At 44.2% G+C, this 23,760-nt stretch overlaps 1 protein-coding gene across 7 annotated transcripts in view; it reads right to left on the bottom strand.

Annotated features, from left to right (window-relative positions):
• MAST4 (microtubule associated serine/threonine kinase family member 4) overlaps positions 1-22,174 on the bottom strand; it is a 578,446-nt gene extending 556,272 nt beyond the window's left edge. For 6 of the 7 annotated variants that reach the window (XM_078004799.1, XM_078004800.1, XM_015140160.3 and 3 more), the window contains exon 1: positions 20,686-22,174. In XM_078004799.1, coding sequence (XP_077860925.1) covers positions 20,686-21,069 — 384 coding nt within the window. In that variant the 5' untranslated portion in view covers positions 21,070-22,174. The remainder of the gene's footprint in view (positions 1-20,685) is intronic. The other variant, XM_078004815.1, reaches the window with a different exon arrangement.
• Between the last annotated feature and the right edge of the window lie 1,586 nt (positions 22,175-23,760).

Below are 23,760 nucleotides of genomic sequence, written 5' to 3'. Positions count from 1 at the left end.
TTGAGGAACCAAGTACTAACAAATGACAAAAAAGTGTTAGATAGACAAGTGTTCTCTTCACCTGCTAATTTCTTTTATTTCCACTGTCCCTACTGCCCTCCACAAGACTTGGGGTGACAGGCCAGCATTCAGTGCATTGCCAAGAAAAGAATACTATATTTATAAAATGGTGCTTTTGTTGGAAAACACTCTTTTCCAGGCTTACAGACCACAGAAAGACACTCATGCCCTAGAAAGGGAGATAGGCAGGCTTCCTTCTCTGTCTCCTCTCTCTTCACATACTCAAATATCCATCAGTTCAGCAAAATTAAGTCAGAAAAAAAAAAATCCTTTTCTTTTTATAAAACGTGCACTAGCAATTCTCAGACTACTAAAAGAAATGAAAAGCACAATATTCCTAATGGGAATAACACTTTTAATAGCTGCCTTGCTATTTGAGGAGCCACTCAAAAATGATCAGGGTAAACATCAAAAGTCACATCTAGTTAATCTGAGGCCTTTTAAACCAGCGTGTCTGTCTCCCCTCAATACAGAGGGAAGTGTTTAGTTCTGTAATGAGACATAAATGTTCATCCAACAGGTTAGGCTGGGGTGGTGACATAAATTTGTAAGTATGCTTTTAAGAGAAAACATGCACACTAAAATCTAGAGTCTTCTACATGTCACAAAAATAGTCACGAACAATGCAAGTAGAATCAAGTGTCCAAAATCCTTTGTTACACTGAGGGAGAAGGTCAGGGAAAATCAGACAGTAACAAAGTCAGACACTTGAAAGGAAAACAGACAGGTTCAAATCCTGTCCTTCTCACTTACTGGAAGACTCAGTGACTTGAGTTCTCTGAAATCCCTGTTTCCTCACCTATAAAACAGGGCTACTACCCTGCACCCTCACCGACTTGCTGTGAGGATCAAAGGTCTGATGCGTGCAAGCATCTAGCATAGGTCCTGCACAGAAAAGGCCGTGGGCAGGAAAGAGCACTCGGCAGTAAAGATTCTCTTTCTCCACAAGCCAACAGGCAGGAGGCCAGTGCTCCTACAACCCTGGTAACTCACAGAACCACCTGGCAGGCCTTTAACACACATAGACACGCGGAGTCAGGGGTCTCCCCGATTCCTCCCAGAATCAGGGTCTCCCAGCGTAGACAATGTCAAAGCTCCATAGGGGATTCAAATGGAGTCAAAGCAGGGACCAAAAATACTGCCCTAGCACCTAGGTCCCTATCCAAGCCCAGCTGCCAGGTACATAGGCTAAATATTCTGCTTATTGCATTCCTGGCCTTCCTGAGCACTGTCTTTCTCCCTTTATTAGTATGCGTTCATGTTTTACTTTGTTCATGGTCACTGGCCTTTCCAAATCCGTGCTTCTATGGTAAGCTCCCCAAGGGTGTACCACGGGGAGGGGTGGACTGTAGAGAAAGGGTGAGCATGCATGTGGACAAGAGGAACAGAAAGAACAAAGGGTATGGTTATCTACTGGGTGCTACAGACTGTCCCAAAGTTTAGAGGCTTAAAACCGCTACTGTTTCATTTTAACTCACAATTTTGTGAGCCAGGAATTCAGGCACAGCTCAGCAATTACGCTCTACATAATCTTTTACATTTTTAAAAGTAACTGTCAATAAATCGGTATGTCCATTCATGAGAAACTTTTAAACAGAAAAAAAATAATAATAACCCCTCTCTGCTTTTACTGACCCGAAATGTGAAAGAGCACTGGTTTTGAAATCATGTGAATCATGAGTAAATTTAATCTCTGTTAAGTTTCACTTTTCTTAACCAGGAAATGGCGATATCCCCCACCTTACTGGCAAGATTGAGGATGGAATTAAATGCCATAATGTACAAAAAGCACCTGTGCAGTGCCCAGCATTGGCCTTCTTGGAGGCCTACTGCATGCTGTGATGCACTCGCCACATTTTCAAAAGCTAAACAGCCACAGAGAATCACTTCTCATTAATGGCATCAGAAAACCCAAACATTTTAATGAGATACTGCTCCTGGTTGTATTGGAAGGTAATTTGAGTGCCTCATACTCCATTTTAATGCTTTCCTTTACCTTTTAGAAAAAAATCCAGTCAATTAAATCATTAATGACAGATTTAATGTTCTCCTTTCAGTCCAGATGTGAATGTGCAAGGTGTCTCTTTTCAAGGCTCAACCACTTTAGTTAAAACCATTTTTTCCTGGCTTTCTATGTTTTTATAGCATGTTATTACACAGATAATTGAGCACTGCAATTCAGCAACCAAATGTAGAGAAGAGCGGCCAGCAAGCAGTGCTATCAGGGAAACTTATTAGTAAAAGGAGAGAAAGGGGCAGCACTTATTATTTACGCAAGGAAGTCTTACTCTTCTTGTCCAGAACTGGCTTTTGCAAACATTTTGAAATGTGTGCCTATTCAGAAGATAGAGTGTGCAGTGTCCAGGCACTCTCTTAAGCTGCCCCTTCACACAGAGGTCCCTGCCAGCTGCCACTCAGGAGCCTGAGAAAGCAAAACCCTGGCTTCTTGGGGATTTTACAGAACTTGTCAATCCAAAAGAGAAGCCCTTCACCTCCAAAGAGGCCTGCTCTGGGCTTCACCCTCCTCAACCAGCACTCTGAGAAGGCCCTGGGGAAGAGAACCAGGAGCCCTGAGACACCTGCCCCAGATGTCCAGCCAGCCTGAGCTGGTCTTATTCCAGACAGTTCTGCCTAATGGGTGACAACTGACCAGCTAGAACGCCAGACGTCTAGAAACTAATTCCTATGTATTATTTGAACATATAATACTTAAAATTTAAGGGGAAAAATTTAAAACATCTCTTCTTTGAATCCAGCTCTGAACTGCTCACCTTGATAGGGACTGGTCGGTGGGTGGGGGGGGTCACATGGACTGAATGTGAAAAATGTATGCACCGCACCTGCCTGTGATCCATGTGGTAAAGTGAGGGACCTCTTTCCTAGAGTTCTTCTTCTATCAGTCTCTGAGTGGCTGGCATTCATTTCAGAGCTTCAACTTCCCTTAAGTTGCAGAATAAAGTTTTCCTCTGTGCATTTATTTGTTCAACAAAGATTTACTGCATACTGGGAGGCAACTGCTGTGACTATGAAGATGAATAAGACAAGCAAGGCCTCTGCTCTCATGTAGCTTGCAGTCTGGAGAGGGGAGAAAACACCACAACACGGCAAGGGTAAGTTCATTAACAGACCTTTGGGTAATGCCAAATGCAAGAAGCAACTACCTTGCTGAGGGCAGGCAAATGGGAGGGATAGAAGGAAAAACATGGCCTTTGAGATAAGAGATCCTTTTCAGTCTGTCTGGATCTCAACACTTTCTTTCTTTCTTTGAGTCAAGGATCTTGCTCTGTTGCCCAGATTGCAGTGCAGTGGTGCTATCACAGCCCACTGTAGCCTCGAATTCCTGGGCTCAATCCTCCGTCTCAACCTTCCAAGTAGCTGGGACTACAGGCATGCACCACCATACTCAGCTAATTTTTTTTTCTTTTTTTTTTTTAGGGAGACTGGGTCATACTATGTTGCCCAGCTGGTCTTGAACTCCTGGGCCTCAAATGATCCTCCCGCCTCAGCCTCCAAAAGTGCTTGGATTACAAGCATGAGCCACCATGCCTGGCCACTTTTCTCTTGAGATCAAACTCATTCTGATTCCAAGGGCTATGGTAGAAACTGATCCCTCAGAGCTATTCCTGGGATGTCACAGAAAGCAAAGGGCCTCTAGCCTTTTGTGCTTGCTGCCAAAATCCTCATGGTCACCCACAGGCCCGTAAAATCAGCATATCTGTGCTTCTATGGCACCTGAACCTCTGCCAGGCAGGAAACTCGGTGTCTAAAGTCCAGCCTCCCCAGGCCCACCAAGTAGCCAGTGTCCTCTGTTGCCCCATGCTGCCACCAAAAGGTTTACTGGGCCGCAACCCCTGTAACCCAGGACCCACTAATCTTGACTCCCTTCCTGGGCCAGGGAAATCTGCTCACTTTCTCCCTCTTCCCTCAAAACAAACAAACCACTCTCCACACCAGGACACACAGCATTCTCTCTTCTGTAGGTTTCAACTTTTTACAAAACAACTGAGAGGAGCCTCAACTTCAAACAGCTTCAGTTTCCTGCCAGGCAAATATCCCCAAGGCAAGGCCTTACAAGCATCCTGGTTCCTGTGTGAAATACCAGAAAAAGAAGACACAAAGTAAAAGACTCAGATTTAACAGCTGAAAAAAGATTATTTTGCCACATGTGCCCCACCCCCAGACAAAGCATCAGAAAGGATGCCTTGTTTTTCACTGCAGACAGAAACATCTCCAGCAGGAGAACCCCACCACCTCCCAACACGAGGGGACTACAGATCTCTCCCTGCATGTGTCCCATGAGGTCCCTGCTCTCCCCAAACCTACATCCTGGCAGCCCCATCACGTTGGGAGGTGTAGGAAATACCACGTCTTTTTATCTCTTTTTGGCACAAAAGAAATCTGCCAGTTCAAATGACAAGAGGGAACTTACTCTCCAGGGAATGAGAAAATTGGGAGTCCCTTGAATGGTCTTCTCTTCTGCAACACAGAAAATCTCCAGTAGAATTCTTCTCAAAACTTAATCCAAGATTGGGATCTCATGGCCCTTATCAAGACTCAAAGAATTCTAGAGATTCCAAATATCAATTCAATAAGGGCCAATAAACTCCTTGGCTTCACATGCCCCAAGACTAAAGTCTTCAGGAGTAGCTTCTATTCTATCATGTCCTGCATGGACTAGGTTGTCTGTGAGCTCCAGGTAGAGAGGGTGAATATTTAGTTTTTAAAGTTAAGATTAATAGCATGGTTGTAGCTACAAATTTCAAAAGTCCAGAGTACACACTGTGGTTATAATAAAAATAACTGAGACAGAGAATCTTTGAAGTAGTGGAACTGGCCAGACACCCACACAGGGCCTCACAGACTGCTTTCATAGTTATTTTTCCTGAGGGAAAGGTGAAGGATAAGATGTGCTGGGCCAGGGAAGGTAAGTAGGGTGAAAGAGAAGTTCCGTTGGGAGTTTAATGTTAATTATAAAAGTTGAACTGCCCTAATTGTTCCATCCTGGCTTAGACATTTACACCTAGCACCTTCTCCTTTAAGTGGTCCCCATTCATGCTATAAACTCATTTTCACCAGTCCCCTTGGCTGCCTTGCTTTATAAATTTGCACGGCTTTGGGAGCTGCCACAGATGGCCCCATACCAGTAAACTATGACTGGCATCCACAAACCCTGTGAGGAAGGAATTTTTCCCCTGTGCTTACAGAATACTGACAGAGACATATACAATCCAGACTTTCGGGTTTTTTGGTTTTTTTTATTTTTTTTAACAGATTAGGTTTTTCCTCAGTAGGTTCACTTCCCTCTCCACCTGTCAAGGATTTCTCCAAACGTCAAGAATTAGCCACCCTGTCAGGTTCTGCTTTATAAGACCAGTTACTTTGCAGCTGCTGAGAACGTCAGCCAATCCACACAGCTCAGAGGAATCAGAAAGCTCCTGGAGCCTGGGGCAGCCTGGCCACAGGACATCAAGACCTCACCCATGTGGGGGGCTACACTGTGATGGGGGCCACGATTCCTGCCAAGAACTCAGGGGCTGAGAATTTCTCCTTGAAGAAGTTTTTCCAACTGTACTTTAGGCGAGACAGAAGTGGTGTTTGAAATTCTAACTAGGCCAAAATCATCACCGCCCTAAATTTGGCAAATTTCAAGTAATGAGTAACCAAAAGACATCCCAAAGCAGGGGAAGAAAATGCTATCCCAAAAAAATAAATAAATGGGTTATCTGATAAATTCTTATCCAACATACTTTCTTCCCAAAGTCTGGCCCCACAACAAACAAAAATGAAAGTTCCTCAGACAATGCCTTAGATGGTATTAATTGGGCTGGGCACAGTGGCTCACAACGGTAATCTTAGCACTTTGGGAGGCAGAGGCAGGAAGACTGCTGGAGGCCAGGAGTTCAAGAATGCCTGGGCTACACAGCGAGACCCTGTCTCTATTTAAATATACATATATTAATTGTAAACATTGTTTAATTACCTAGCAAGATACAAATCTTTTTTTAAAAAAATAGTACTCTTGACAAGATACAAAGCCATAAATAAGCTGGTAATAGAGAAAACACTACAATCCTCATAGTATGTTGTTTCAGTAATTTTTAATTAGATACAAAATTACCTATAAAATATGTAAAACACAATCTGTCAATTATATTCCTCCTAAATATGACTTTTAAAGAAAAAAGCAGAAGGCTTTCTTAAGACTATAACTATTTATAGCAAAGATATCTGATAGGCCAAATAATTTAAATCTGACACGACCTCCTCCTTTTCTTCTTTCCAATGCTTAAAATCGTCAAGGCACCATGGAAAATCCACTTACAGATAAATCCATCAGGTTGGTTCCCTCCCCATAGGCACTTTCAGCTTAACTCACATTGTTCACTTGATAGTGCACCGTGCACATTCAGGTCAAGTCACTGTGTGTGCTCTGTCTCCTAACCCAACTACAGGTTGCTTTAGGCACTGACCAGATCGATTATTGCTTTTGCATCTTCCTTCCCTCCCCACCCACCAACTCCTACGGCCCTTTGCAAGTAGAAAGGTTCAATACCTGTAGACTTGACAAAGAAAAAGAACTGGCCGTTTCACACCAGCTCTACCCCCACAGCAAGCCGAGATAGCAGCAGCCAGGGTACTCGAGGGAGTCCCAAACCTCATCACCAATAAGGGAGCCTTCACCAGCACTCGTTATGTGAAACAGTGCAAAGATAACACCCTTGCTCTCCAGGACCCTACATTTCACCCACCCAGTACTCTAACAATATTTTCTCCTTTTCTGCCCTTTAGAAGGTCAAGTGAGCAGGCAAGGGAAAGAAAAACAAACACTGCAAAAAAGAAACCTAAACCTCAGAAGTTGAGTTGGCTCAACCCACTCACCTCCACAGTACTTTAAACACTGCCAGAGATATAGCTCCAGCCTGCGAATTTGGGTTAAAACAAGCCATACACACAAAACCTTGCTGTAATCAAGCCCTCATTTTCTAGGACATCCTAAGTGGGAAGCTGTTAAAGCTGCCCCTCAAAATTCAAATTATTCTGACTGCCCAAGATCTAAGAGTAATGACTTACGTTATTAATCTGTATTACACATTCAGAAACAAAATTTTGAACATCCATGAAACTCATGTTTAAGAAAACTATACCTTAGTGGCAACTGTTATATAATCCACCACTTTTCATTCAAATGAAAAGAAAGCAGCAGTAATTAAATATACATCCTTAGATGTCCTTAAATATCAAAATAAATTTCTAAAAACTGCAGGTAACAGTATTTTAACAATTCAAGACAGTGACCATCTGATTATAGGTTTTTCAGGAGTACAAAGCGAGCACCTTCCAATGTATCCCAGCAATGGCTTATACCTCTCATTATGAAATCAACTGGAAAGACTGTTTTTATCGTTTTTTAAAACCCATATTTCACTTTCCTTTTAAATGCCACAGAAAATCCCTAAAGAGAATCAAGAGAGGCTCTGAAGGAATCACTCTCATTGCTAGAACTTGACTATCGACTACTTTGATGGGGCCTTTGCCATGTCTTAGAACAAATTGCACTAATTCCACAATGCAGCATTAACCCTCTCATGAGAGGACAGAAGGAGGAAGGGAAAAGAGGAGAATAAACAAGCAGCTTGCAGCATAATAAATAAAAACATTGAAACGATGCAGATGTCCTTCCACAAACTCTGTGGGTTTGGGTTCCAAAAACAAAGAGTCCCCTAAAAACACACATTTGCGTGTAAGGTCCTCATTGGGACAAGGGCATGTAGCAATTATTTAAAGCCTCATCTACAGGAGCTATCCTACTATCTGAATTTAAACTAAAAGAAAAACCATGAGATAATTTAAAGTCTGAAAGTCTGCTGGTGAGCAGGAGACAGAACACGCAAATTAGAACGTGTTGCATAAAGAAATTCTGTTACACAAAGAAAAAAATGTTATGGACACAGGGCCCTTGGCTGTAACTATTTCTAGTGATAGCAGTTGGTTTATTTTTAAAGACATTCTGATGGATTTTCTGAAGTGACTACTTTGTCTCTTAAATTCTGAGCCTTCACTGGCATCTCCTGTTAGAAGTGAGCTGAAAAGCAGTAGGAGACATTTAGTTTTGTGTTAAAACTACTTGCTCCCATTAGTGAAGGAGTCTTGGGCATCCAATGAAGATGTCCTAAAGACAAAGAAAGGTCATGGCCATGTCTCCAAGAGGCTCCCCAGAGCCACAACGTGGCTGGGAGTAAAGGCTGAATGTGTGAGTTCCTTCTTCCAGCTTACCTGTTCCCTCATTCAGAACACCTAGGAGGGTAGGGCCCTGCTCCTGCAGGTGTGCAGATGTTGAGAATTACCTGTGCGCAGTCATCCATCCCAGAAGCTGCTCTACTGCCCAACACTACAGAGAAGACAGACCTGTCTTCAGCAGCCCCAGTGGAAATCATGTTCTAACAAAAAGCTAGAGGCAGCGCTGCACCAGGGGGCAGGAGGGACTCACAGAGGCACAGGGCCCTGGCGATGCTCAGGCCAGGTATTCACTCAACCTCTCTGGGCAAAACAGGGTGTAAAACAGCCTTTGGCTTTTCAGGTTCAAAATTCTACTGTCTTCACCATTTCTAGCACTATTATCCCATTCCTAGGAATTTATCATCCTGGGAACTAATTAAGCTTTTGTAGGCTGATCTAGAAGGCGAATCACCATTTAAAACTATGTGGAGGTAGACAAAGATTACAGAAGTAATCAAGCTGGGTCTCTAGAGTAAGCCCTAATCCAAAATGACTGGTGTCCTTATAAAAAAAGGGGAAATGTGGACAGAGACAGACATGTACAGACAGAAAATGTGAGGACACCGGGAGAAGGTGGCTATCAGCAAACCAAGGAGCACCCGAGGCTACTGGAAGCTGACAAAGAGGCATGGAACAGATCATCATTCATTTAAATGGTGATTTAAAACCATTCATTTTAATGGTGATTTTTACCATCAAAAGGGCAAAAACCGCAATTACTTTTGCACCAACCCAATAAAACCCTGCCAACACCTTGATTTTGGACTTTTAACCACCAGAACTGTGAGACAATAAATTTATGTTGTTTCAGCCACCAAATCTGTGGTACTTTGTAGTGGCACTCAAGGAAACTAAAGCACAGATGCTTGCCAAGATGGTGGTTTCTTTTGGTTGGCTTCACATCCATTAGTTTCTATGGTACTACACACTCCAAGTTCCAAACAACTGACTTTCAAACAAACTTATGAAACAACTCACCAATAGCTTAGTCCAGAACTGAGAACTGTCTGCCTTTGTTTAAAAAAAAAAAAAATCAGGCTGGGCACAGTGGCTTACTCCTGTAATTCTTGTACTTTGGGAGGCTAGAGTGGGCGGATCACTTGAGCCCAGGAATTCAAAACCAGCCTGGGCAGCATGGCAAAACCCAGTATTCCAAAAAAAAAAAAAGGCTGGGCATGGTGGTACACACCTGTAGCCCCAGTTACTTGGGAGGCTAAGGTGGGAGGATGGCTTGAGCCTGGGAGGCAGAGGCTGCAGTTTGCTAAGATGGTGCCACTGTACTTCAACCCAGGAAACAGAGCCAGAACCTGTCTGAAAAACAAAACAAAAAAAAAAAATCAGTGCATTGGTCAAAAACAAGTTTTGATAGATTTCAATTTAGCTGTGTAAATAGACTTTCAGTCCACTTCAAGGGCTGGGCAGCTAATGTCCAGAACATACAGGAAAGCCCTGGCTGCCTAGGGCAATGAAGATCCTACAAAACTTTTTAATTAAAAGATTAATTCTTAAAAATCAGAAGTAGTTGGTCTAGGACACAGGAGTGATAGACTTGTGACATGTAGCCCAAAAAAATCATCCCCAGCAGCAGGGAAAATCCAAACCCAAGTCTTTCTGTTTGGAGCCTGCAGACTCTGCCACTGATCCAAGGATTTGCAGGAAAAAAAAAAAAAAATCTAAAGGAGAAAGATCCAATTCTGCAGTCTCCAGGGGCTAGCACCAAAAACCATCCTTTGTGATTCCATCTAGAACAATATCTTCTAGTGTTAAGATTACTTCAAAAACAACTCAACAGATAGCCACACCAGAGCATTTTCTAAAGGACAGTCCGAGGCCAGACAGTTAAGATCCTAACTCATAGGTTCTAAAGTTACCCTGTACTGAAAAGAAGACTCACATTCTCCCCCTGCTTTCCCCTGCTGCTTCTATCAGTCTTCTATTAAAAGACTTATTCTAAAACTGACCTGCCATGCTCAAAATGACTATCCAAAGAATCTAAGTATTTCAAAAGCCACACAGAAGCCTGAGCATTTGAATGGGTGAGATGACACAGCAGAGTGCTCCAGCATCAAGACAAACACAGAACTGACGGTGTTCTCTGGAGTCCAACACCTCCGCAGGGATTGGGAGGTGAGACAGTACCCTCAACACTTGCTAGGGATACTGACAGAGACACACCAAATAATTGTGAAGGAATTAAAGCAGAACGTATAAGTAATCCATATTTTCCTATATAAGCATTATCTGAAAGGTAGAATTCATGAGTAAGGGTCCTTGTGAGAATTCCTGTCAAGAATATATATATAGACCTTAATGTTCTCTCCACCAAAAAAAAAAAAAAGGGGGGGGGAGCCAGGCACAGTGGTTCACGCCTGTAATCCCAGCACTTTGGGAGACCAAGGCAGGCAGATCACCTGAGGTCAGGAGCTCGAGACCAGCCTGGTCAACATGGTGAAACCCCGTCTCTACTAAAAATACAAAAATTAGCCAGGCATGGTGGCACACGCCTGTAATCCCAGCTACTCCAGAGGCTGAGACATGAGAATCACTTGAACCAGGGAGGCAGAGGTTGCAGTGAGCCGAGATCGCGCCACTGCACTCCAGCCTGGGTGACAGAGACTCTGTCTCGAAAAAAAAAAAAAAATGGTAAACATGTGAGGTGATGGATATAATTTGCTTGACTTAATCATTTCATTTCACAATGTATACATATCAGAATATCGTGTTGTACACCATAAATATATACATTTTTGTCGATTATACTTTAATAAAGCTGGGGGGACAGGAAGAATAGGTGCCTATTGACAAATCAGAAAACCACCAATTATCAAGTCTGTCAAAAGAAAAATGTCAATCAACAGTTTCTAAAAAAGTGTAGAGTGATGAAAACTAAGTTTTAAAGGTTATATTTTATAGCAAGAGGCAAACAAAAAAACTGGAGCTAAGAAGGACCTCTTATTTCATCACAGATAAGGATCAGAGATGCTAATAACTTGCCTAGCAAGAAGCCAAGGCAGGAGTTCAGATTTCCCAATTTCCAGGTCAACACTTTCACTACTGATGAAATTCCTGCAATCCATTTCCACTCACAGCAGCATTACCCTGAGAACTGAGTACAGTAATTATTAAAGTGTTAATAATTACTATTAACACATTAAAGCCTGCTATCAATACTTCATCAGAAATCAAAATAATTCCTTTTAACATGAATAAGAACAAGAACAAGAATAAGAACAAGGAATGACAGGTAACCTGATACACAGAAACTGGTGATTCAGAAATAATATTAAAAGAATATAAAACGGTATGATTTTAGCAGGTTACAAAATTGTCATTGTTGTTACTCTACTAGCATAACTCTTCCCAAGTAGTCTTACCTGATAATTCTAAAACTGTTGCCCTCAGGCTGCTCACACACTTAGGCTAAGCTTTCTCTAGGTAGAAATGTTTTAATGTCAAAAGTGGAAATCTTGAAAACAAAAATAAAATTGAAGTTTCTAAGGAGAAAAATCAAGAGAGTTCAAAGCTGTAATTTCCCTTTAATCCCTTGTCCTCTGAAAAGGGAACCTGCACCGTGGCGAGAACCCACCCATCACCGTGGATTAAAGCTGACCCTCAGAGCTCTTACAGGCTCTTTGGGGACTATCTCACTCCCCAAGCAACAATAACCCAGGGCAGCCATTTAGGGAAACTTGATCAATGACTGTAGAACAAATAACCAAGTAATTCCAAGGAAAGAAAAAAGTACGTGAATTAAAATTTACCAATGTAGTATTTTGAACAGTAAAGTACCAAAATGTAAGGCAAAGGGAGTCTTACTTGACAAGTAATTTTCCTCTCATTCGCTCTCCTGCTCAGGCACCCTCAGTTTTCAAGCTCAGGTTGCACAGACTTAACAGGACGCTTCTACTTACCAGTCTGCTAAGAGCCACAAGGACAGGAAAGTCAACATTTTCTTGGGTTTTCCAGGTATATATTCTACTCATTTAGGATGTCTGAAACCCTTCTCCTGAAGTAAAACCTTTCTGTATTTCTTTCTCTGGGGCTGAGTTTTGCTCTAGAGCAATCCTCCCCTCCTCTTCTTGGCTGCGTCTAAGTATCCTCAGAGCCACTCTTAAGACGAAGCCTAGGTGAGGGCTCAGGTTATTTCAATAAAGCCACTCCAGCTAAAAGTATGTGAGTAAAAAGCAAATTTTGTGAGTTTGTCTTGTGTGGGAGCTAGATATACTTACAGGGAACTAATTTATTTCATAAACTAATTTGTGGAATTAGTCATTGAACTTTTATACACAGAACAGATTTCATCACAACTTCATTCCATTTCAATACCACAATGCAATCTCGCTGCCTATGACTGCCCTAAGAAGTGATTTCAAATGTGAGGATTTTGTGAATGTCAGTCTCGGTGACTGTGTACACCGACATAATAGTTTAGCTTCCAATTTTAACCCAATTTAACTGAGTTTCCCTACCACTGATGAGGCCCTGGGGCCCTTCCTGCATTACAGCAGGTACATCTATCTCTGTATGAAGAAATGCCTGAAAAGAAAAATGTTAAGAAAGAAATCTGAGATTATTTTTGTTAGACAAACACAAAAAGGCACAAAATCACCAGCCGGAAAGCAACACACCTAACTTCTCAGCTTATTTAAAAAAAAAAAAAAAAAAAAAAAAAAGAGCCAGCCAAGTTCTAAGGAAGATGCCAAAAGACCAACATCTGATGTGAGTTTAACGGACAGTCATCCACCCACACTAAATTGGGTGCACTTGCGATCTTGCTGACCACTGAAAACACTGCAAAAGCACAAACCAAGAACATTAAAATTAAATCTTCATTTTCCACATGATAGCCTAGAAAATTAGTTAAGAAAAGAAGTTCAATTTGTCAGTATTCCATCTTCCCTCCCACCTACCATCATTCCCCCTTCCCCAGTATCATTACAAAGCATTTGGACTGAAAGGTTCAGTGGAAGTAAGTATCATAATCAAAATTATATCGACTGTGTCTGAGAGGGGAATTGATGGGCTGGCAAGAGTACAGGCCTAGGATACAAATTTATAAGCTGTCTCGCAGACACGTGTCTAGTTATGAATTCAAATCATTAAATAAGCAGTGACCGTTTTTCATTAAGGGAGGCTGGAACAGCCACCAGGAATTTCGCACAAGTTCCATAAACTTAAATGTGACTTCAGAGTATGTGTCTGTACCAAGGACCACAGTCCTGAACCAGCATTTTACATTTAGGGCCTGGCTTTCTCTCCTAACCCTGGAAGCACAGGTGACTATATCCAATCCCTCCAAGGAATTCTGAACCAGGTGAGAGGGCGATGAGAGAAGGGTGGAGAAAGGGAGAAACACAAATGCACAGAAGCTGTTGGTGAAACCGACTTCTGCTTAATTTTGTATTTTGGTATGCTTTAACCTAAAATAACATCACCAAATAAGAAGCCAGACAAAATACTGGACACGTGAAAGAGAACAAGATCCTTTGAACGAAATGATTCAAAGTTGTGTAAACGTCAGCCTGAACAAGTGCACAGAGCAGAACACCAGTTGTCTGGAAGAGAAGTGAACTGCAATCACTGCACCAGCTTGAGTTATATCAAAAGGGCTACTAGGTTATTTGCATTTTTGTCTTAAAAACCAAAATGTTTATACTGTTCGAAGGGGACAAAACAGAATTTGTGTTGGGTAATCTGCATAGAGGAGTCCTTGCATTTTTGAAAGTTCTATTGCATTCCTAACAGATTTCCCTTCTGAGAAGTTGGGATGGCTGCACACCATCTGCCTTGCCCCATCTTTCACACTTATATGAACCAAGGATGACTTCCAGACAATCCCCTGCTTTCCTTCCTACTCCTTTCTCATCCCCCAAATCATTATTCTAGAAAGCTGACATGAAGTACATGGTCATGTCACCAGCCCCAGCACATGGTTGACACACTGCCTTCTGACTAAATCTCTGGGTGCAGCTAGTAATTTACATGTTCATAAAGTCTTGCAGAATACTATTTAATAACTGATCACTAAGAACAGGTTCCATGAGCAAAAGAGAAACGGTGTCTTAATAGAAGGGTTAATGAATCATATACCATAAAGCTTTGCTGTTAGTATCTCATAAGGAATGCTCTGCCCATGAAATTAAAAGGGATAACTGTTACATATCTACCTACTCATGAATGAAAGAGCCTGTCAGGACTACCAACAAAATATGCTAGAAGCATAATCCATCAGGGAAGGGACTTGTAGGTTTCCTGCTTATTATGTACCTGCCTATGGTGCTGATGGTACCAATACTCTGCCTAAACCAGGTTTTCCACACTCAGTAATAGTAGCAGATACCATTATGGAGTGCTTACTATGCACCAGGCATCATGCTGGATACTCTACATAAAACATCTCATTAATCCTCATAATGACTGACCCTCACGAATAAAAACTACATGCCCATTTTACAGATGAGGAAACAGCCTCAGCAAGAAGAACCTAGCCAAAGTCATCCAGCCTCTAAGTGGCTGAACCAGGATCAAAAATCTGTGCCCTCCGTCACTACAGACCCTGACCTCAGAGCAGGGAAACACTGGCTGCTAGCTCTAAAGGGATGAGAGAAAAGAACACAAGCCCTTTCTGGCAACACTATAGAAGGTAAGCACATAATCAGAAAACACACAGGGTGGTTTGCATCTAAAACATACAATCATCTCTTCTAAGATGCACACCCCTTGGCCCTCACTCAGCTTTCTCTAAGGCCAAGCCACCAGGTCATGGATCCTTCTCACTGTGGGCCACATCCTATAAGGATTCTTTTTCCAGTTTATCATCTTTATGCCCCACTTCCATGCCCTTCCTTACAGAGCCAAACTAGAAAAAAAAAAATTCACCTGGATTCCTGCACTGTATCCACTAGGTCTGAGTGGATAGCCTTTGTCACAGGCTCTAAAACACTGGCAAAATGTAAGTATGTGACATTCCCTGGAGTACCTCAGACCAGAGGTGGAAAGGGTAAAAGCCTTCGTTCTTTGGTAGTGACCCTTTCCTCTTTAGGAAAATCCAAGAAAGACTCTGGTAATGCGTGTTAGTACACAAACCCCACACTTCCTGTCAACAGAGAGGTACAACCTCAGACCTCCTCCCCTCATGCTCACCCCAGGTAAATCTGTCCCTGAAGTTTACTCTGGAAATGAGCATTTGCAAGGCCCTCTCCTCACTCTCCCATCATGGCAATGAAGTTTTTCCTTCAATACTAGAGTTACAATGGCATGGCAGTGAAAAGTAACATTAATATTAACACTAAGATGTTCTCTTCAACAGATCAAAAGTATTTCATATGTATGTATTTTCATATTGTATTTCATATGTATTCATATGTATGTATTTCATAGGTATATGTATATACTTGGAGTACCTAAGCTACTAGGGATGACCCCATCTCACCCCCAATTTACTAAAGGGACATCTTCTCAGGTTATCAATTCCAACTCTGGAACAATTAGGCTATACCAACAGTTACCAGCAGGTGGGCTTCATACTTCCTGACCCTCCCAAAATACAAATCTGATCATGTCACTTCCTTGCTTCAAATCCTTCAATGGTTCCCACTGCCTTTGGAATAAAGTCCAGACAGCTCTGTATGACCCGGCTGCTGCTTCTCTATCAAATGTCATGAGATGTCATGCTCTTCTCTCCTCCACATCTAACAACTCAGAATCCTCTCAGAGCTATGGACCCATGCTCTCTCCCGCTTCAGGGCCTCCTGCTACCTGGATCACACCTATCCCTTCCCTTGCCCTCCCCCACCTAACTCCTGCTCATCCTGGGGGTCTCAGCTTACAGATCACTTCCTCAGTGACTCAGTCCTGAACACCAGACTCAGTGAGTTACAAGTGTGGCCACATGCTACCTCACAGCCTGTTCCCTATTTGCCACTTTTTGAAGCCAATTAATTCATAGTCATGTATTTAGTGACTATCGCCCTTACTAGAGTTGAAGCTTCCTGGGGTCAAAACCATCTCTGTGCCCAGGACAATGTCTCAGAGTCAGACTCAATACATTTTGGTTGACTGATTTTCTGATCCTGTGGCTCTTACTGAATTTGGTAGAGTCCAAAAGTAGACTAAATAATAAATATGCCAAGATTTATGCACTACTTCTCTTTTAGAATTATGTAGCTTCTGTGATTAATAAAATATAAATTCAATGAAAAGCTTTGCTGAATTCCTGCTTGCTTTTTGCTATTTAATGTCTTAACCAACAAACACCAGAAACTCATCTACTGCATTAGTACCACATGGGAAACCCCCACCCCATACACACATCCAAAATATTAAAAGCAGTCCTCATGCTCATATACCACTTAATAGAACAATTTAAAGTTATCCTATCACTGTAAGCCTATGTTAATAAGAGAAACCGTTTCCCATCTTATACCAACAAAATAAGTCCCTTAGTGTAGCAGAGTATAAATAGGTTGTCTCTTGTTGACTTGGAAATCCTTTTAATTACTAAGCCCTTTTCTGCCATTCTAAGGCTCCCTGCATGTTTCAAGTTCTAATAAACACAGTGAAAAGGAGAGTCAGTAACAGTTAATATACAAGTCTCTTCAAAAGAATTCTGAGTGGAACCTCAGTGATTTGACTTGGTTCAAAATTTACCTGGAAAAACCATTCGTTTCTCACTGTGATCCACAAGGTTTCTCTTGATAAGAGATCTAGAGGTTTGTATATCGTAATTCACAACAGACAAAATAAATGAATACACATACACACCCTTCAATCAAATGTGCAACTATTTTCATAGATGCCATTTTTTCTCATTCATTCGACAAATATTTACTGAGCCCCTACTAATATATTAACCGTACCGTGCTAGGCATGCAAAGACAAAATTCCTGCCCTTGGCCAGTTTGTGGAGACAGTTACCAAACAGCACCCAAGTACTTTCTTAAAGTCTTCACAGGGTGTTTTGGGAAAGGACAAGGCAGAATGCCTAAAGGCAAATCTCAGAGATGTTGTCAGGGGAACAGTCCTTCAATCCAGACAGTGTTAACTCTCAGAAATGCGTGTGCTACCTCCTCAACACACACGGACCCCAAATTCAAAGGCTTGGGGAAAGAGAAGAAGTCAGATACAGTTTTCTTAAACAAAAGTCATGCTGTATGTCTAGCTGTCATGTGTTTGACATAAAAGCTACCATTACTGTCACATTAAACTACTGTTTTTAAGACACCAAAAGCTTAAAGGGCAGACTTAAGTGTGTGAGACTTCGTAAGTTTATACAATTGTTGACAGTAAGATAAAGTAAAAAATAGGTCAAACTCTGTTGACATTACTAAATACATTCAAAACAGTTTTAACAAGTTTGCCAAAGAAATTAGCACTGCCATAATATACTAGAAACTTGAATTTTGCTGCTCTTCAAAATGTGATACAATAAGTTATGGTAAAAAAAAAAAAAAAAAAAAAAAAAAAACCTTTGGAAATAATCAATTCCCCAAGCTAGGTATAACAATTTTAAATGAACCTCATTCCATTTTTTGAGTTGTGCACAAGTCTTTTAATGCTCTATACTCAGTGCCTTTCTACAGTATAACATTACACTCACATTGCCTTGTCACAAAACAACTGGAGACAAATAAAAACTGTTTCCCGGTTTATTCCCATTTTATGAGTATAAGCTAAGTAGACATAGCCTCCGATTCTCTGAAAGTAGGTAGCACATAAGTTATGCATCAGTAAAATAACAGGATAACCCAACTTTGTATTCCTACTTTGCAAAATGTCATCGAAAGTGAACTTTAAAAATACTGACTAACAGTTACTTGGCATTTGATGCTATATGTCAGTTACTGTGCTAGGATTAAATTAGATAGCATGTGTAAAATGCCTAACTCTATTGCTATTATTCCCACTGAAGGCAGGAAAGCTGAGATTTGCAGAAGTTGAATGGTCCACAATCCCACAACTGTCAAGGTGGCAGAGCTAGAAATCAAACCCACGTCTTTCCACTAAACTGAGTGCTTATCACCTGGCATTCCCGAATCCTCTGGTGCTTTTTGAGGAGAGGGGCAAAAGAGTTTTCGTTTGCTCCTTAAAGAGACCCACAAGCCCACAAACAGTGAAGACCCCCTGCCCCATACCATTGCCAGTGTAAGAACCAGAAAATGCACACTGGACCTCAGCCCCTTTCGCTAAGACTATCACTCCTCTACTACACAAGAGGGGGAAAAACTACATGGTTTGGTTTTCATTGCACTTTAAAATTATCAGAGCAAGTCAAGATTTTGCTCCTAGGCAATTTCCAGCATCCCATGCCACAGGTTAAGTTACATAATAAATTGCAATACTGTATCAGTTTACATGCAATTCTGAGATTTCACAAATAGTGACCCATGTTATTTAATCATTCCACTTTCCAAAATGTGTTTCAATCAACCAATTCTCACTGCACTGCCTGTGAAATAAGTTATCATATCCACTTCCAACAAAGCAAAGCACTGTCACCCTGAGGTCAGGCAATAAATCAGCGACAGAATGGGGATCAGAAGTTCCCCGACATCCCTCCCCTCCACCTGCAAGACCATGTCATTTACCATGGAGCACCCTCCTAGCTAAATAGAAAACATAAAGCAACTAACTACTCTCTTGTCTACCAGCAGCAATACTGAATCCGGATCTACTGGTGAATCATTAAGTTAGGGTACACCCCCAGCTTCCCAGTGCCAGTGTGCCCATCTCTAGAAGTGGAGGCAGAAGTTAAGGGGCAAACACGTGGCACATGCCTCGCATCTTGAAAGGGAGATGTAATCAGGGAGGAACGCTGGGACAGTACAGAGTTTGATCATCTCTGCTAGGATGTAGCTCTGTGGTGGGTGAGGCACGCAGCAAACTCCTGACATCCCACCGCTAGGATCGATTTGGAACCAACTATTCATCTGAAATTCCTGATTCGAAACAGGAGTATGAGTGTAAAAATGAACTTTACCTTGAAGTTCCTCCTTTTACAGATTATAAAACTGAACCTCAGAGGAGTGAAACAATATACCCAAGGTCTCACAGTTCAGTAGCAGAGGCAGTTCTAGAGAGCAGGCCTGCAGACACTTATCCAGGATCCTTGCAATGGGGGCTTAGAGGAATTAGGGAATGGGTCATGGTTACTGCAAGTGGCTTGGCCAAGAACCAGCTAAGCAGCCAAGGCTTGTTCCATCTCTGCCAGGCTAGGACTCATCTCCTCTCAACCTTGTGCCAGATCCAGTTTTTGCTTCCAGGCTGGGGGCCCTGGGGACTACTGCCAGGGCATTGGCCTCTGATTGCTTACTCTAAGGGACAAAGGCAAATATTTACTAAAGCTAACCCCATCCAAGATGAGGAAAATACAACACTGGCACTCAGGAATTAATTTCACAATAAGTCTATGTTAGGGTGATGTTTTATTTGTGGCCCTGCTTGATCAAGATGACTTCCCCACAAGAAACGTCCAAAGCAAACTTTTTTTTGAGACTGAGTCTGGCTCTGAGACATGAAATTGTACGCTTCTTTAACTGTCCTTTAAAAGCAGAAAATAAGCCAGAGTCCTATGCTTAGTGTGTCAGGAAGCGACCCACAAGTTCTGGAGGAACATCCTTCCAGGAAACTGGGCAGATACAGATCCCCCACCCCGCTCCGCCCAGCAAAAGGTAAGACGATCCGTACTCGGTTTGGTGACAAGCGTTCATCTGGACACGCTGGAAACAAGTCTGAACGGGAGCTGCAGGCGCGCACGCCCGCGCCGCAGAGGGAGCGCGGGTAGTCCTCTTCTCCCAGAGGACCGACGCTGCGGGGACGCGCCAAAATCACCCGCGGGTGATCCCAGGGGGCTGGCGCCACTGAAACCCCCGCGTGCAACTCCGCGGCTACCACTGCTCCCCACCACCACCAGCTCCTGTCCCCAAGGCACCATTTCTCCCCCTCAACTCCCTGCCCCTCGGCCCAAGTGCTTTGGTGGAAAACAACGCCCACTTTGGAGAATCGGAGCTGAGTTGTGGGGACACGCCAGGTGTCCAGATCGCATCCACTCACAGATCGACCAAGGCAGATGACAGACGCGAAGGAGTTTGCTTCTCTGACATTTTAAAAACACACCATCGGCAGCACATGGAGACACACACACGGGGGTAACAACCACAGGGAAGTCAATAACCCACAGCGGGGCTCCTTAACTGTCGTTGCCCCGGGCTCGGGGCAGAGCGCTTGGGGTCCCTCCCTATCTTCCGGCCACAGCGCTCTCCCGACCACCGCCTGCGCGCGGGATGGGAAGCTGGGGTCGCCCGGCTGCCGGGACCCAGAGGGGGCGAGCTTGGGAAAGGCAGGGCCCACCTCCTCTTCCTGCTCCTCCTGGGACGCGCTGCTGCCCCGGGGCGCGGGCGGCACAGCTCCTCCGGGGGGCGGCGGCGGCAGCGCAGGGACTCCGCGCTCGAGCAGCACGCGTGCCGGAGCCCACGCGGCTGGCGGCCGGGCGCCCAGGGCGCCTCCCGACGACGGCGGCGGCGGCTGCGGCGGCGGCGGCTGCTGCTGCTTTCTGGAGAAGCCGCCGGGCTCCCCTTCCTCCGACAGAGTTTCTGAGCCCGAGGAGGACTCGGCCGAGGAAGCACCCGGAGAGGACGCGGCGCCCAGCGCAGAGGCTGGAGTCCGGCTGCCGTGGCCACTGCAGCCGCGGGGCACCGGCTCCGGCGCCTCCGAAACTTTCTCCCCCATTTCCATGTCTGGCCCAAAGTGCCTCCCGAGCGGCGGGGGCGCGGCGCGCACTCAGCGCCTCCCGGGGAAGACGCGGGTTCCTTCCTGGGCTCAGGCTCACTGGCACTGCCGCTCCCGGACTTCAGGGAGCCCCGCCGGCGACTACATGGCAGCGACGGGGCCGCACGAGCCCGCTGCTAAGTTCACAGCCGCCCGGGCCTGGGGGCAAACGGGGGCTACCGCGCACGGGGACATGCCCGCTCGGGTCCGCGATCTGCGCTCCACGGTACTCCAGCTCCGCGCCCGAGCCGCCGGGACTGCGGCTTCTGCAAAACCTGCCTCCGGGACGGAGCGAGGAGACTGGCAGCACGCGGAGCCAATGGCAGGGCAGGCGCGCCGATGGGCGGAGGCTGCGACGCCCCCGGCCATGCGGGCCTCAGGTAGGGCAGGCGGGACCCGGAGCTGGCCGTGGTCCGGCTGGAACGCCTGGGCGCGGGGGCAGGGACCGGGCGGGGGTACCCGGAGGGTGGGGGCGGGGCCCAGAATCAGAGCCAAGGGCTGAGACTCCGAACTTAGCCGAGGAGTGACTGACCGTCCTTGGGACGTCAGAGGGAGACGGCGAGCGGATGGTGAGACCTTGGAGAAGAACTGGACTTTGTCTCCAAAAAGCGGAATCAAGAAAACGGACCAGAAGAAGGGGGGCTGTATAGGAAAAAAAGGAACCACACACACACAGTCACGCACGCACACGGACTCACCAGCGTGTTGGAGGAAAAGGGCAGAAACTTCTTGGTATAGTGAGCGGACCCAAAGGGGGGTGACCTCTAATCTCTGCTTTTCCGTTTAAGCTCTTTAGACCTCAATTTCCTCAACTGTAAATGGCTATATTACTGCTGCTCTTGTCTGGCTATGGGCAGGCTTAGAGCAAATATATTTGATGCATCAGCAGAGTGCCTGGCTTGGATACACGGAGAGTTTTTAAAAGACTATTTCCTAGGGCGGGCGCGGTGGCTCAAGCCTGTAATCCCAGCACTTTGGGAGGCCGAGACGGGCGGATCACGAGGTCAGGAGATCGAGACCATCCTGGCTAACACGGTGAAACCCCGTCTCTACTGAAAAATACAAAAAAAAAAAAAACTAGCCGGGCGAGGTGGCGGGCGCCTGTAGTCCCAGCTACTCGGGAGGCTGAGGCAGGAGAATGGCGTGAACCCGGGAGGCGGAGGTTGCAGTGAGCCGAGATCCCGTCACTGCACTCCAGCCTGGGCGACAGCGCGAGACTCCGTCTCAAAAAAAAAAAAAAAAAAAAAAAAAAAAAAAAAAAAAAAGACTATTTCCTGTCTTTATTTCTGTTTGTAAACTAAAAAGTTAAGTCTGAGACTTGAACCTTTTGATAGGGAGGAAGATAACAAAGTATGTTCTTGTATTTAATTAGGACCAAGCTCTGTGGTCCTACTCATTGTCTGTCTCAGTATGATCAGCTAAGCAGAGGATGAAAAGGATTCACCTTCCAATGTATGTTCTCCTAGCCCTGGGTTGTAAACCAACAGGATAGAGGGCAGGTTGCTTCATTTTCCTTACTTCTAAGAACCAGGAGAAAGAACTTTACTAAAGGTACCAGTAGAATACCCTTAAGGCCTTCCCTGGGGCTGGAGGATGCTGCTTGTCCGGTGACTGGAATTTCCTTGGAAGCCAGCTCTCAGCTCAGCAGTGGGAAATAAATGATTCCCCGCTTGCCCTCAGCTGTAGTCCCATTCTGAGCTCTGGCACAGTGACCTAGGATATAAATTCAACCGCCTTAGTTCCATGTACGTTGATTGAGATGTGTGCCAGGTGCAGGGGATACAAAGATTAGTAAGTCAGGTCCCCTGCCCTTGAGCAGCTTATGGTCAAGCGAGAGATTGATACTGCGTTATATAGCTCCATTCTCCATTTTAGAACCTGTGATAAGTGATACAGGAAAAATGCGTGTGGGAGAAGAGGAAAGAGTTACAGAAAAACAGTAGCAGGTCCTTGAGCATCTTAGATTGCTCTTTGTCAGCGCAGCCTTGCCAAAGGTCCTTAAGAACTGGAGGACCCTAATTGAAAGCCCCTTCAGCTAGTGAGCCTTTCATGCTATCATAGTATTTACAAGTGATACATCACACGGAGGGCTTCGTCATATTGGACAGCAACGTTTGTCCTGATCAGTTTCCTCCCCTCAAGATGAAGGGGAAGGAAATATGTCTATCTTGCTTCAGACAGCCATACTGCAAAATGGAACCCAGCTGTCATGTGTGATGCTTCTGAATTGTCCACAGGGATATGAAGACCTACTGAGGCAAAAGGTCAAGTCTAGTGGCAGCTAAGTTGTGAGAGCAAGGCTGAAGAGAGAGCACAGTGGGGCAGTCCGAATTTAACCCGGGCCTCACAATTACTTTACTATTTAGGAGTTCTGGTCTTCATCTGAGCCCTTACATGGTTGATTCACCAGAGCTGAACTGAAATGACAATTTCAGCCATGCACATAAAAGAAGAGGAGGAGTTGCTTTTCAGTACATAGGGAAATAAGAAGCAAGGTCATGATCTGAATAATCGACAGCAAGAATGACAATAGTTATTATCGCCTGAGTCCTCTGCATCTTCTCTGGATGGTCTTATTTAATCCTGGCAACAACCTTGCGAAACAGATTCTATTAGTCCCGCTTTATTGATTAAGAAACTGAGGATCTGCAAAGGTCA

The sequence above is a fragment of the Macaca mulatta genome, chromosome 6 (genome assembly GCF_049350105.2).
Source record: "Macaca mulatta isolate MMU2019108-1 chromosome 6, T2T-MMU8v2.0, whole genome shotgun sequence".
NCBI classification, from domain to species: domain Eukaryota; kingdom Metazoa; phylum Chordata; class Mammalia; order Primates; family Cercopithecidae; genus Macaca; species Macaca mulatta.
The sequence above is the reverse complement of the archived record's forward strand: the minus strand, read 5'-3'. Positions and strand labels throughout refer to the sequence as shown.